This window comes from Eptesicus fuscus, chromosome 7, assembly GCF_027574615.1.
Source record: "Eptesicus fuscus isolate TK198812 chromosome 7, DD_ASM_mEF_20220401, whole genome shotgun sequence".
Classification (NCBI taxonomy): Eukaryota; Metazoa; Chordata; class Mammalia; order Chiroptera; family Vespertilionidae; genus Eptesicus; species Eptesicus fuscus.
This window is the reverse complement of record NC_072479.1, coordinates 71,995,893-72,008,195: the sequence shown is the minus strand read 5'-3', so window position 1 is coordinate 72,008,195 and position 12,303 is coordinate 71,995,893. Positions and strand designations below refer to the sequence as shown.

The 12,303-nt window shown below is 34.9% G+C and overlaps 1 protein-coding gene across 3 annotated transcripts in view; it reads left to right on the top strand.

Moving 5' to 3' along the window:
- Positions 1 to 12,303, top strand: part of CCDC91 (coiled-coil domain containing 91) — a 231,312-nt gene that overhangs the window by 180,401 nt on the left and 38,608 nt on the right. For all 3 annotated transcript variants that reach the window (XM_028144109.2, XM_028144112.2, XM_054719185.1), the window contains one exon: positions 2,775 to 2,888. In XM_028144109.2, the coding sequence (XP_027999910.1) occupies positions 2,775 to 2,888 (114 nt within the window). The remainder of the gene's footprint in view (positions 1 to 2,774; positions 2,889 to 12,303) is intronic.

The window sequence follows — 12,303 nt, the reverse complement described above, 5'->3', positions numbered from 1 at the left end:
GCCTGGCATCTTCCGCTGCGGCCCCTGGTCCCCTGTCTGCCGGCAGCCCCACTCCCGCTGCCGCCACTCCCACACGCTAAAGGTGCTGGCCCCGCTTGCATCCGCTGACAGTGTGGAGCGATTGGGGTCAGCGCCAGCAGCAGGTGCAAGTGGGGCCAGTGCTGGCAGCGGGTGCGAGCGGTGGCTTCGGTGCCAGCAGCAGGTGCGAGCAGGACTGGCACCTGCAGCAGTTGCAAGCACCAGGCGGGACTGCAGCGTATGGGAGCAAAGAATTTTCAGTAACCACTAGAGGCTCGCCCCGATGACAGCAACTGGTGCCCCGCCTTGATCTGGCACCCCCACTCACCTACTCCACCATCCCACCACGGCCAACGACCGCCATGTTCTGTGCACGCCCGCTGGTGGTCAGCACACGTCATAGCGACCAGTTGGTTGTCCCACCATTTGATCTATTTGCAATTAGAGTTTTATATATATAGATAATCCAAGTCTACAATCCTTACCTGCAGTTCTAAAATTCTAAACATTCTCAGCTATTGGCAGAAACCTGACCTGAACTGATGTGAAGCTATTTATATTTTTAATTTACCCACATAGTGTGAATATTCATTTCAGAACTATTAATGTGATGTTATTTGAGGGCCTTATTAATATATGCAATATTATTTGCCTTATAAAAATCTGAAAATTTTTAAGTTCCAAATTATCAACTATGAAACCAACAGGAATTTTAATTGTAGATGCTTTTAAGTAATCTTACTTGTTCTCATTTATTTCTTTTAAAAATTACTGTAGTTTTTCATCCTTTTAAAAATAATTATGGAAGCAGCTGAGCGTTTTATCATTTATCAGTGGAACTAAAGCATGTTGAAAATAAAATACTAATTTTTAAAGTCACCATTAGAGGGATTTTCAGATTAGGAAAGAAATCAGCAAAATTAAGGTGATAGCAATATTAAAAGTGGGAAGAAGACATGATCAAGCAAATGATGAGATAATGTATATATTTCCAGTAGTGCTAGGAAAATGTTGAATATCAAATGATAATATTTTTATAATGCAGAATGAAATTAGATATCATTCTTCCTCAAAATCTGGTAAGCCAAAATGTAACCAAGGATACAAAAAAAACACAGCCATTTTCATGGCCTTCTTATGGAAAAAAATTTAAACAAAATGTCAAAAGCTGTGACAGCTATTATATCCTATAGCCAAAATGATTCTACTTCTTGAAGTGATCCTAAGAAAATATATGGTATGCATTGCAAAGATAAATATATGAATGCTCATCACTGCTTTATTCTATTAAAAAACAACCAAAATATCCATGAGTAACAATTGGTGAAATAAGTTATATGTCCCTGAAATGGAATATACACTGAGTGGCCAGATTATTATGATCTCTGAATGCATAATCATCTGGCCACTCAGTATACATATATATACACATATATATATTAGAGGTCTGGTGCATGAATTCGTGCATGGGTGGGGTCTGGCCAGTCTGGCCAGGGGGAGGGGACATGGGCAGTTGGCCGACCTGCCTGCTGGTCGAACTCCTGGTCGAGGGGACAATTTGCATATTAGCCTTTTATTATATATGATATACACTGAGTGGCCAGATTATTATGCATTCAGAGATCATAATAATCTGGCCATTCAGTGTACATCATATTATCAAAGAATATATACTGGCTTAAAAATATTCAAAATCTATTTTAACTGAAAAATGCCAGTTTTAACTGTAGAAAATAGTATTTACAGTTTGCTCCCCATCCTTTTTTACCCAACTATGAGGTGTATATGTGTGTTCTTTTGTGTCCACGTTTTTCTGTACTTTCAAATTTTCTACAGTAAATATATTCAGAATAGGAAATTGTTAATATTTTATATTTTCTAAGTTATATATACATGTCTAAAATTAATTGGAAAAACTACAAAATGAAGGAAATGTTACTGAGAAATTTTAAGACATTTTGTCATTGATTGCCTTTCCAAAAAAAAAAAAAAGGATGCTACCTATATAGGTAAATAGAAGTTAAGGAAGTTTGTTTTGTGACATTTATCCAATCATGAAACAATATTTTAGCAGAAAATATTACCACTGTTTGAGAAGTATTATATTTCTTTTTCAAAATTTTAGCCTTTTTTCTCCTTGTCTGAAATTCTGAAATCTGGTGGGTACCTGATTATTATTTCAGTAAAATGGGGTGTACAATTTTCTCCCTAGATTTCTCATTTCAAATATTAGCACAGAGGGTGGAATTTTTACCTCTTATTCATGGTGTCCAGCTCTCAACATCTTAACCTGGCAGGAGGACCAAACGAGCTGTAAATCTTACCACCCAGACCACACTTGATTATTGTATGATGGGAAAATTAAACGTGAATAAAACAGCTAGAGCATTAGGGTGTTCTTGGAAGAATAAACACAAGTTGGAAGTCTTATGTGGATAGTGCAAAGTACAGGAAGGCAATCAATCATGTAAACATCAAATGAAAGGTTGGTAAGGAAGCCATTGGAGTCTGTCAGGCGCTCCCTGCAATAAATGGCTCATTCCATTTCTTTCCCTTTCACTCAGTTTAGAAAAGTGCATTCTGTGGAATCTCTAACAGATCTCAAAATATTTTGTCAGTTCCTAGTCCTATTTAAAGACACATTTTGCGCAGAATGAGCTCAAACCATTGAAGAGGATTTTTAGTTGGTATAAAATGGACACAAATTTTGTCATAGTGCATACTTCCATGACTTGTTTTCCTCCTCCCACAAACAGGAAACAGTTAAGGCTGCAATAATGGAGGAGCAAAAGCGCAGTGAAAAGGCTGTGGAAGAGGCAGTAAAAAGATCACGAGATGAATTAATCGAGTACATAAAAGAACAGAAAAGGGTAAGTTTCTCCTGAAAGGTTCTGATTTGTGCTTCCATAAACAGAAGCAGGCGCTTCTATACATATTTAAAATGTCCTTTGTCGTGTAATTTAGGAATATCTATCTATGATTATTTTCTGATACAATGATATATTCTAATAGTTATATCTATAGACATAAATCCCATCTGTCAACAAAAAAGCAACACAATAATTTCTTGCCACCATTTTAACTTTACACTCATGAGGAAAGATGGAAGTTTTAGATTATTTTTTAAGGTAACATCCCATATAACAAAAAGGTAATATGCAAATTGAACATCACTCCAACAAACAAGATGGCCGTCCCCATGTGGACACAAGATGGCCACCACAAGATGGCCAGCAGGGGAGGGCAGTTGTGGGAAATCAGGACAGCAGAGGAGGGCAGTTGGGGGGGGGACCAGCCCTGCAGGGGAGGGCAGTTAGGGGCAACCAGGCCTGCAAGGGAAGGCAGTTGGGGGCAACCAGGGGAGGGCAATTGCAGGGGACCAGGCCTGCAGGGGAGGGCAGTTAGGGGGTACCAGGCCTGCAGAGGAGGGTAGTTGGGGGCAATCAGGCCGGCAGGGGAGTGGTTAGAGGGTGATTAGGCTAGCAGGCAGAAGCAGTTAGGGGCAATCAGGCAAGCAGGCAGGCAAGTGGTTGGGAGCCAGCAGTCCTGGATTGTGAGAGGGATGTCCGACTCCCTATTTAGGCCCGTTCTCAGTGGGATCGGGCCTAAACGGGCAGTCGGACATCCCTTGATTGGAAAGGGTGCAGGCTGGGCTGAGTAACACCCTCCCCACCCCCATGCACGAATTTCATATACCGGGCCTCTAGTTGGTATATAACATTACATAAATTTTAGGTGTAAAATATTGCAATTCAATATATCTATATACTACGAGTTCACCACCAAAAGTCTAATTTCCATCCATGACCATAAAATTGACCCCCTTTATCCATTTTACCCTCCTTCCATCCCTCTTTCCCACTAGGAACCACCAATCTGTTGTCTGCCTCTCCATTTGTCTTATTTTATTTTGCTTTTCTCTTTCCACATAAGTGAAATCATATGGTATTTGAATTTATCTGAATTATTTTACTTAGCATAGTACCTTCAAGGTTCATCTATGTTGATGCAAATGGCAAGACTTTATTATTGCTCAGTAGTATTCCATTGTTTATACAGTTGACCTTTGAACAGTCACTTAACATTCTGCACAAAAATTTGTGTATAATTTCTGACTCCCTAAAACCTATCTGCTAATATCCTATTATTGACTGAAAGCCTTACTGATTACATAAATAGATATTCAAACACATTGCATATGTTATATTTATTATATACTATATTCTTACAATAAAGTAAGTTAGAGAAAATAAAATGTTATTAGGAAAATCATAAGGAAGAGAAAATTCATTTATAGTATTGACTGAAAAAGATTAGTGTACAGGTGGACACAAGCAATTCAAACCTGTGTTATTCTCAACAGTCAGCTATGAATATTACTTCTTTATCTACTAACTCATCATTGGACACTTAGATTGTTTCTGTATCTTGGTTATTATAAACTAGAGGCCCAATGCATGAAGATTCATGCAAGAATGGGCCTTCCTTCCCCTGGCTGCTGGCACCGCCTTCGCTCCAGCCCACACTGCCCAGAGGCCCCGAGCGGCTGGGGCAGTAGGTGTCTGCATATGCAAATTAACCCACATCTTTGTTGCATTAATTTGCATACTCACTCCTGATTGGCTGGTGGGCGTCACAAAAGTATGGTCAGTTTGCATCTTTCTCTTTTATTAGTGTAGATAGGAACATAGGGGTTCATACATCTTTTTGAATTAGTGGATTTTTTTCCCCAGAAGCAGAATACTTGGATCATATGGTAGTTCTTTTCTTATTCTTTTGTGGAATCTTCATAGTGTTTTCCATAGTGGCTGTAGTAATTTACATTCCTACCAACAGTGTATGAGGGTTTCCTTTTTTTCACGTCTTCTCCAACACTTTTTATTTCCTGTCTTTAATGAGAGCAATTCTTACAGGTGTGAGAGGATATCTAATTGAGGTTTTGATTTGCATTTCCCCAGTATTAGTGATGTTGAACATCTTTTCATGTGTCTATTAGCGATCAGTACATCAGTACATTCAGATTTTGTACCCATTTTTTAATTGGATTGTTTGTTTTGTTGTTGAGTTGTATGAATTTTTTGTATAGTTTGTATATTAACCCCTTTTCAGATGTACAATTTTCAAATATATTTTCCCATTCACTAGGTTGCCTATCATTTTGTTGATGCTTTCCTTTGCTTGTTATTTTGATGTAGTCCCATTTGTTTATTTTTGCTTATGATTCCCTTGCTGTTGGAGTCAAATCTACAAATAACACGCTAAGACTGATATCAAGGAGCTTATCACCCCTGTTTTCTTCTATGAAATACATAGAAGAAAAGTTTTAATATATTTTTATTATTTATGATGTAAGATAGTGGTTTAATTTGATTTTTTAGCATGTGTCTATTCAGTTTTCCCAACACCATTCTTTGAAAATACTTTCCTTTCTTCATTGTATGTTATTGGATCTTTTGCTGTAAATCAGTTGTCTGTATTCGTGTGGGTCTCTTATTGTATTATTTATTTGTGTTACAACTGTAAGCCTCCTTTTGCCCATCTCATATGTTCATCAGAAATATTGTCTTGTAATTTTTCTTGTGTTTTGTCTTTTTCTGGTTTTGGTATCAGGGTAATGTTGACCACATAAAAAGAATAAGGAAGCATTCCCTTCTCTTCAGTTTTTTGGAAGAGTTGAGAAGGATTGGTATTAAATCTTCTTTGATTGCTTAGTGGAATTCACCAATGAAGCAGTCTGGTTCTTGACTTTTGTTTTGCGGGAGGTTTTTTATTACTGTTTTAAACTACTTACTAGTGTTTTTTCTATTCATATTTTCTATTTCTTCATGATTCAGTCTAGGAAGGTTGTATGATTCTAAGAATTTATCTGTGTTCTCTAAGTTTTCTCATTTGAAGGCTTATAGCTGTTTATAGAAGTCAGCTGTGATTCTTTTTATTTCTGTAGTATCTGTTGTAACTACTCTTGTTTCTGATTTTTATTTATTTGAGATTTCTCTCTTTTTTTCTTAGTGAGTCTAGCTAAAGGTTGTCAATTTTGTTTAACTTTTCAAAACACAAGTTCTTAATTTTACTGATTTTTTTCTATCATATTTAGTCTCCATTATATTTATTTCCTTTGATTTCTTCCTTGAGCCAATTGTTTTTCAGTAGCATATTGTTAATCTCCATCTACTTGTGCTTTTTCCAGTTCTCCTTTTGTAGCTGATTTTCAGACCATTGTCATTAGAAAAGATACTTAATATGATTTCAGTCTTCTTAGATTTATTGAAACTTGTTTTATTTTAACATATGGCCTTTCCTTGAGAATGTTCTGTGTGCATTTGAGAAAATTGTTTATTCTGATGCTTTTTGAATAGAATGTTCTGTATATATCTATTAAGTTCATTTGGTTTAATTTGTCATTTAAGGTTGAGGTTTCCTTTTATACTTTGTCTGGATGATGTAAATGCTATTAAAGTCCCATCTTATTATTGTGTTGCTGTCAATTCCTCCTTGGCGGTCTTTTAATAATTGCTTTATATATTTTGATGCTTCTATGTTGGGTGCATTGTATTAATAAATAGGTCTTCCTGATGGATTGTCACCTTTATCATTATATAATATCCATATTGGTCTTTTGTTACCTTTGGCTTGAAGTCTATTTTGTCTTTAATAAGGATGTTTGTACCCACTTTCTTTTGGCTTACATATGCTTGGAGGATCATCTTTTATCCATTCACTTTAAGCCTGTTTGTCTTTAAAGCTGAAATGTGTCTCTTGAAGGCAGCATATAGTTGAGTATTGTTTTATAAACTATCCAAGCACTTATTGTGAGTTCTAACCATTTACAGATAGGGTAATTATTGACACAGGAAGATTTACTACTGCCATTTTATCTTTTGTTTTCTGATTATTCTGTATCTCCATTGTTTCATTTTCCTTTATTTTTGTCTGCCATTTTAGTTTGGTGGTTTTCTATGATTTTTTTTCCTCAGTTTTTTCTTTTTTTTAATCTTTTATGTCTCTGTTCTAGATGGCTTGTTTTTTTTTAAGTATGGTTACCATGAGGTTTGTATAAAACATCTCAGGAAGTGATATATTCTCAGAAAACTCTTCTTTCCATATATATCCTCAACAGTTTATTTGGGATCAAGATGTACCCTTTTTATCATTTTTCTTTTAATAATTTATGGCCAGTCCTTATTTGAGCTTTGCTTTTAGGCAAAAGATTATATAACAGAGCAAATTCTGGTGGAAGGGTCCTGGTCAGGGCTTGTGTGGGAGGCAACCAATCGATGTGTCTCTTTCTCCATGCCTCTCCTTCCTTCCACTCTCTCTAAAATATCAATGGAGGAAATAAATATCCTTGAGTGAGGATTAGCAATAACAACTAAAAAAGCAAACGGGATAAAATATCTGATGAAAGCACCAAATAATTACTAGACTTTACATATATATATTTAAGATTTTTATACTCTTTTCTCCAAAAAATTGATTTCTGTGTTTCAAATTAATTTGGGGGTTTGGAAATTTTTCACAAAAAATAAGACATCTCAAAGCTTATAAAGTAATATTTAGAAGAAACAAATTTTTTTTTTATCAAACTCATAATCCCCTTATCTCTTTCCAAACTACTAAACTAAGGCAGCTCATCTCTACTTCTTCCTTTGTGTAAGATGGATTTCTCTTTGCATCAGAGAACAACACTTTTCCTGAACAAAAATTTTCCTCTCTTCTCTCCAGTTTTTTTAACTAGAGAGTCAACTTGAGATTTTCAACATTAGACACCTTAACAGCCCTATAGACCATGATTCCAACTGGCCTTACATTCCAGTCTGTGAAATAATCTCCTCTTGAAGTTTTCAGAGATCTTTGAAGGAAGAAACCTAATGTTGTGTTAGTTCCCGTCTTTATATGTCTTTTGTCCTTAACATTCTTTCCTTTGACATCATCTTACCCTTAACATGTTCTCTAAAAGACTGAAATGAAGACTCTTTTCCCCTGCATTTTTCCTTCAGTCTTTCACTTTTAATAGACAAAAAATAAAGAATGAAGAACAAAAATGCCTAACTTTTCAAATAGATCACAGATAATCGTAACATACCTTTTTTTTTTTCTGTTTATTAGCAATCAAAAAGTTTTTCTTTGTTTTGTTTTAATCCTCACCCAAGGGAATTTTTTCCATTTTTTTTTTTTTTTTTTTTTTTTTTAGAGAGAGTGGAAGGAAGGGAGGAAAGAAGGGAAAAAGAAAGAGAAACATCAGTGTGACAGAGATACATCGATTGGTTGCCTTCCCCTGCATGCTCCCTGACCAGGGTCAGGGATTGAACCTGCAACCCAGGTACATGCCCTTGACCGGTATTCGAACCAGAGACCCTTCTGTCTGCGGGCTGACATCCTAACCACTGAGAAACACCGGCCAGAGCACAATTAACAAGTTTTTAATCAGTTACCCTCCTTGTGAATATTCGAATTACACTTAGAATTAGAATTAAGATTGTACTAGAATTAGAATTATATTGAAAAAATGTTTTACTTTTAAATGCCACTTACCAGTTTTTTTTCTATCAAATAAATAGGGATGTCACCATTCTTTACAAATACACACTATTCATTGGGTCTCCATATCTTAGAGAGGTCAAAGTAGCTACCTGTATATGAATTAATTAATTGAATTATAATTTACACTCAAATTGCATCATAAGTTTTTTTAGTAAGTTGAATACATGGTACTTGTACTGTTAGCTATATCATAATAATAATAACCAAAAATTAGTATCTAATCAAAACATAAATCAAGAACTTTTTAAATGATCAACCAAAAAATAATTCAAATTAATAATGGATCAATTTCAGTGATAAAAGTTCCTTTCTTATAAGTACTGTATTCTAAATGATAGGTTTTTAAAAATCCCTCTGTAAAACCTTATCTTATATCCCAGGGGGGAAAATTACATTGAATACACAAATTTGTATGATATTTAAAAGATAGTATTTTGCAGCTTCGACTCTCATAAGTTTTCCATATCACTTAATGGAAAATGAATAATTCCTTAATGAATTTAGAATTCACTAATATAATTTGTACAATACAGAAGAAAAGTTTAACACAAAAATCTATAAAAATTTTAAAATATATTTAATTTGTTTGAGAATCACATAGGTACCTGCAAGTGTACCTATGTTTGGTTTCAAACTCCCTTGAATATTGTAACATCTAGATAAGAAAGGAATTGCAAATTATAACACATGGGTCAAATATGGCTTGCTGCTTATTTTTTATAAATAAAGTTTGATTGAAATAGCCACATCCATTCATTTATGCATTGTTCTTTGGCTGGTTTCATGCTGTGATAGCAGAGTGAGTAGTTGAGAGAGACCACTGGGCCCACAGCCCTTTAAAATATTTTTTTTAGTATGCCTCATTACAAGTAGAACATAGAAATCCCTTAGATGCTATTCTATAATAGATTCCTCTCTTGATACTAATTGTCAGATAAGGCATTATAATATGTTAAATCTAGTCATAAGTGCCATAAACTTTATTTTAGACTGAAGGAGATTGTAGGGAAAAAACACACACGATACGGGTTAAGACCACATCTCTTGACACTTCCCTAGGGAGGAAGAATTTGTGGTTCATAATGCCCTATGGCCCTTGGATTAGAATGAAGTATTCCAACCCATCCCACAAGTTTAGACTGTTATACATGAGCTTCCTATGAGGGAGGAAGTGTGAATAACATTCAGCAAGCAACAGCTACTCACAGCCAAGCAGTGATTCCTAAAAAATAAAATCTCGTCCAAATGTAATAAAAGATTATTTTTTTTCCTCTTAAGAACCTGAATGATGGCCTGTATTTTCTAAATCACCTCAAGGAAAATAATCTTCATTTTAGAGGATCCTTTTAATTTAGATCTTTAGAGAGGAATAATATGTAATTACTACCTTTACTTGAAAGGTCTTATGGTCAAAGCATTATCAGAATTTCTTAATTGTAAAAAGACTCATTTAATCCAATTTTGCCACAATATTCTTGAGTGTTTACATCTCAAACTATTTATTAAAAGGCAATATTTGGCCAAAATGAACTCTAGTTTCTGATCAGTTCTACAGTTACTTGAATTAAAAAAATAATAATAATAAAATGTCAGAATTATTTTGTCCTTTAAAATATATCTAAATACACAAGTCATTATTACAAACAAGTTTTTTTACATAGAAAATTAAGAAGATTGAATCGTAATCCCAAAATTTTCTGTTGAAAACCTTTCTTTTTGCTAAGTGTGAAGTTATGTTGATGTGCAAAAGTATTTTAAAATTAATTTTGTTCTATTTTAGCATAGAGTTATTAAACAGTAGACCCCAGTCTGACACTTAACTTTAGTGGGTCTTCGTTCTTAATACTGTCTGCTAGGTAGAAAGAAGAAATAATTGTCATTTGTAAGAAATATGCAATAATTAAACAATAACAATTCTGGCTTTGCCCTAATATCTATAAAAGTTTCTTATAAAATATTTATAAATATAACTTTCCCTATGTACTTTAAATAATTGGACTATAGAAATTATGTCTATAGGATGGTAGGCTTACTGCATAATTGGTTAATATTCTTTTAAACTATCCTGAATACTTATGAATGTTGCTTCCTGTTTTTTTACTTACTTTTCAAATATATAAACAGTTAAGAAATTAGTTGTCATTTGTGCTTTTTAAATGAAACTCTTGAAATGACTATTTTATTTTGTTCTATTATCAAAATATCTTTCAATAGAAAGGAGATGGTATTATTACTAAAAGACACTTGGTAGTTTTTAAATTTGATCTCTTTGATTTATTGTATAGTTGTTCTTCATCATGTATATCTCCTCATCAATCAGATCTTCCCTTTGAAAAAAATAAAAATTTGGTTTGTAACTAATAATGTCTTGGAAACAGCATGAAAAAAATCATTTTCTAAGAGATGCAGTATTTTTCTCCTCCTGTGAAAACAGAGAAAACCTTATTGACATTCTGTTCAGTGCTGATTCATATGCACCAACATGACCTCTCTGTGCCCCTGTCTTGATCACTCTTTAAAGGAAGGCCAATTATTCAATATATGTGAACTCTAGCCTGTAACAGAGGAAGAAGATACATCATTTATGATCGCCACACTGTTTTTAAATGAAATCCACTAGATTATGGGTGAGTCACATGTCTGACTTAGTCTTTTACTAAATTGTCAGACTTTGACTAAATTGTTAGACTGTATTTATTTTTTTAAACAAGGAATATTGTTTAAAAATGGGTGATCAAGACCAATTTTGCCAGCACTTCTTTTCCTTCTCTGGAATTGATGTACCAGTGTACATCTCTTCTTGTTCTTTCTCTTTTTAAAGATATTTAACCTCCTATATTAATTTCCTAGCAATTTTTCATTCATTGCTGTCATCATTGACTGGTTCAATTGAGATTCCATGTTTGAGATCCCATGATCCTCAGTTTTACTAGTATACATAAGGTTTCAATATTCACATCGGTTTTTCCCCAAGAACTAATTTTTATCATTGCATTCCTTTATCAGGGAATTTCAGATTAACTTCATATTAAAATCCTGTAAGTATTTGACAGATTGTTGGTCTTTGAAAACTATAGATTTTTTTTATTTAAATATATTTTATTGATTTTTTACAGAGAGGAAGAGAGAGGGATAGAGAGTTAGAAACATCGATGAGAGAGAAACATCGATCAGCTGCCTCTTGCATACCCCCTACTGGGGATGTGCCCGCAACCAAGGTACATGCTCTTGACCAGAATCGAACCCGGGACCTTTGAGTCCGCAGGCCGACACTCTATCCACTGAGCCAAACTGGTTTCGGCATATAGATTTTGTTTTTAAATTCAGATTGAATTTCTAATTTTAAGTAACAAGCTGACTGACTGGTTAAGCAGAAAGGGGAGTTATTTATTAAGAGTTATTTATACGGGAGAAACAGGCTTTGAAGCTCAGCTTCCAGAAGCAAAACCCAGATCATGACATAGAATAAACCTTATGAGGAAACCTCATTGCTGTTGCTTCCCCACCAACCACTAAAGAAAACTGTGGTTGCGTCCACTTCCCCACTCCTGTCACCTATCTGTCACTAACTCCATCTCACAACTTCTGCTTCTCCCAAAGGCCAAAGTCACTGCCACCTCCCTCACCAGCAAAGACGGTCCCACATGAGTTTCTCTCTTCAAATTTGGGGAAGCCCTGATTGGGAGAACTTTGATCACATGCCTACCTACTAAGCACAAAAGAATTTAAGAAAATCCTCGCGTT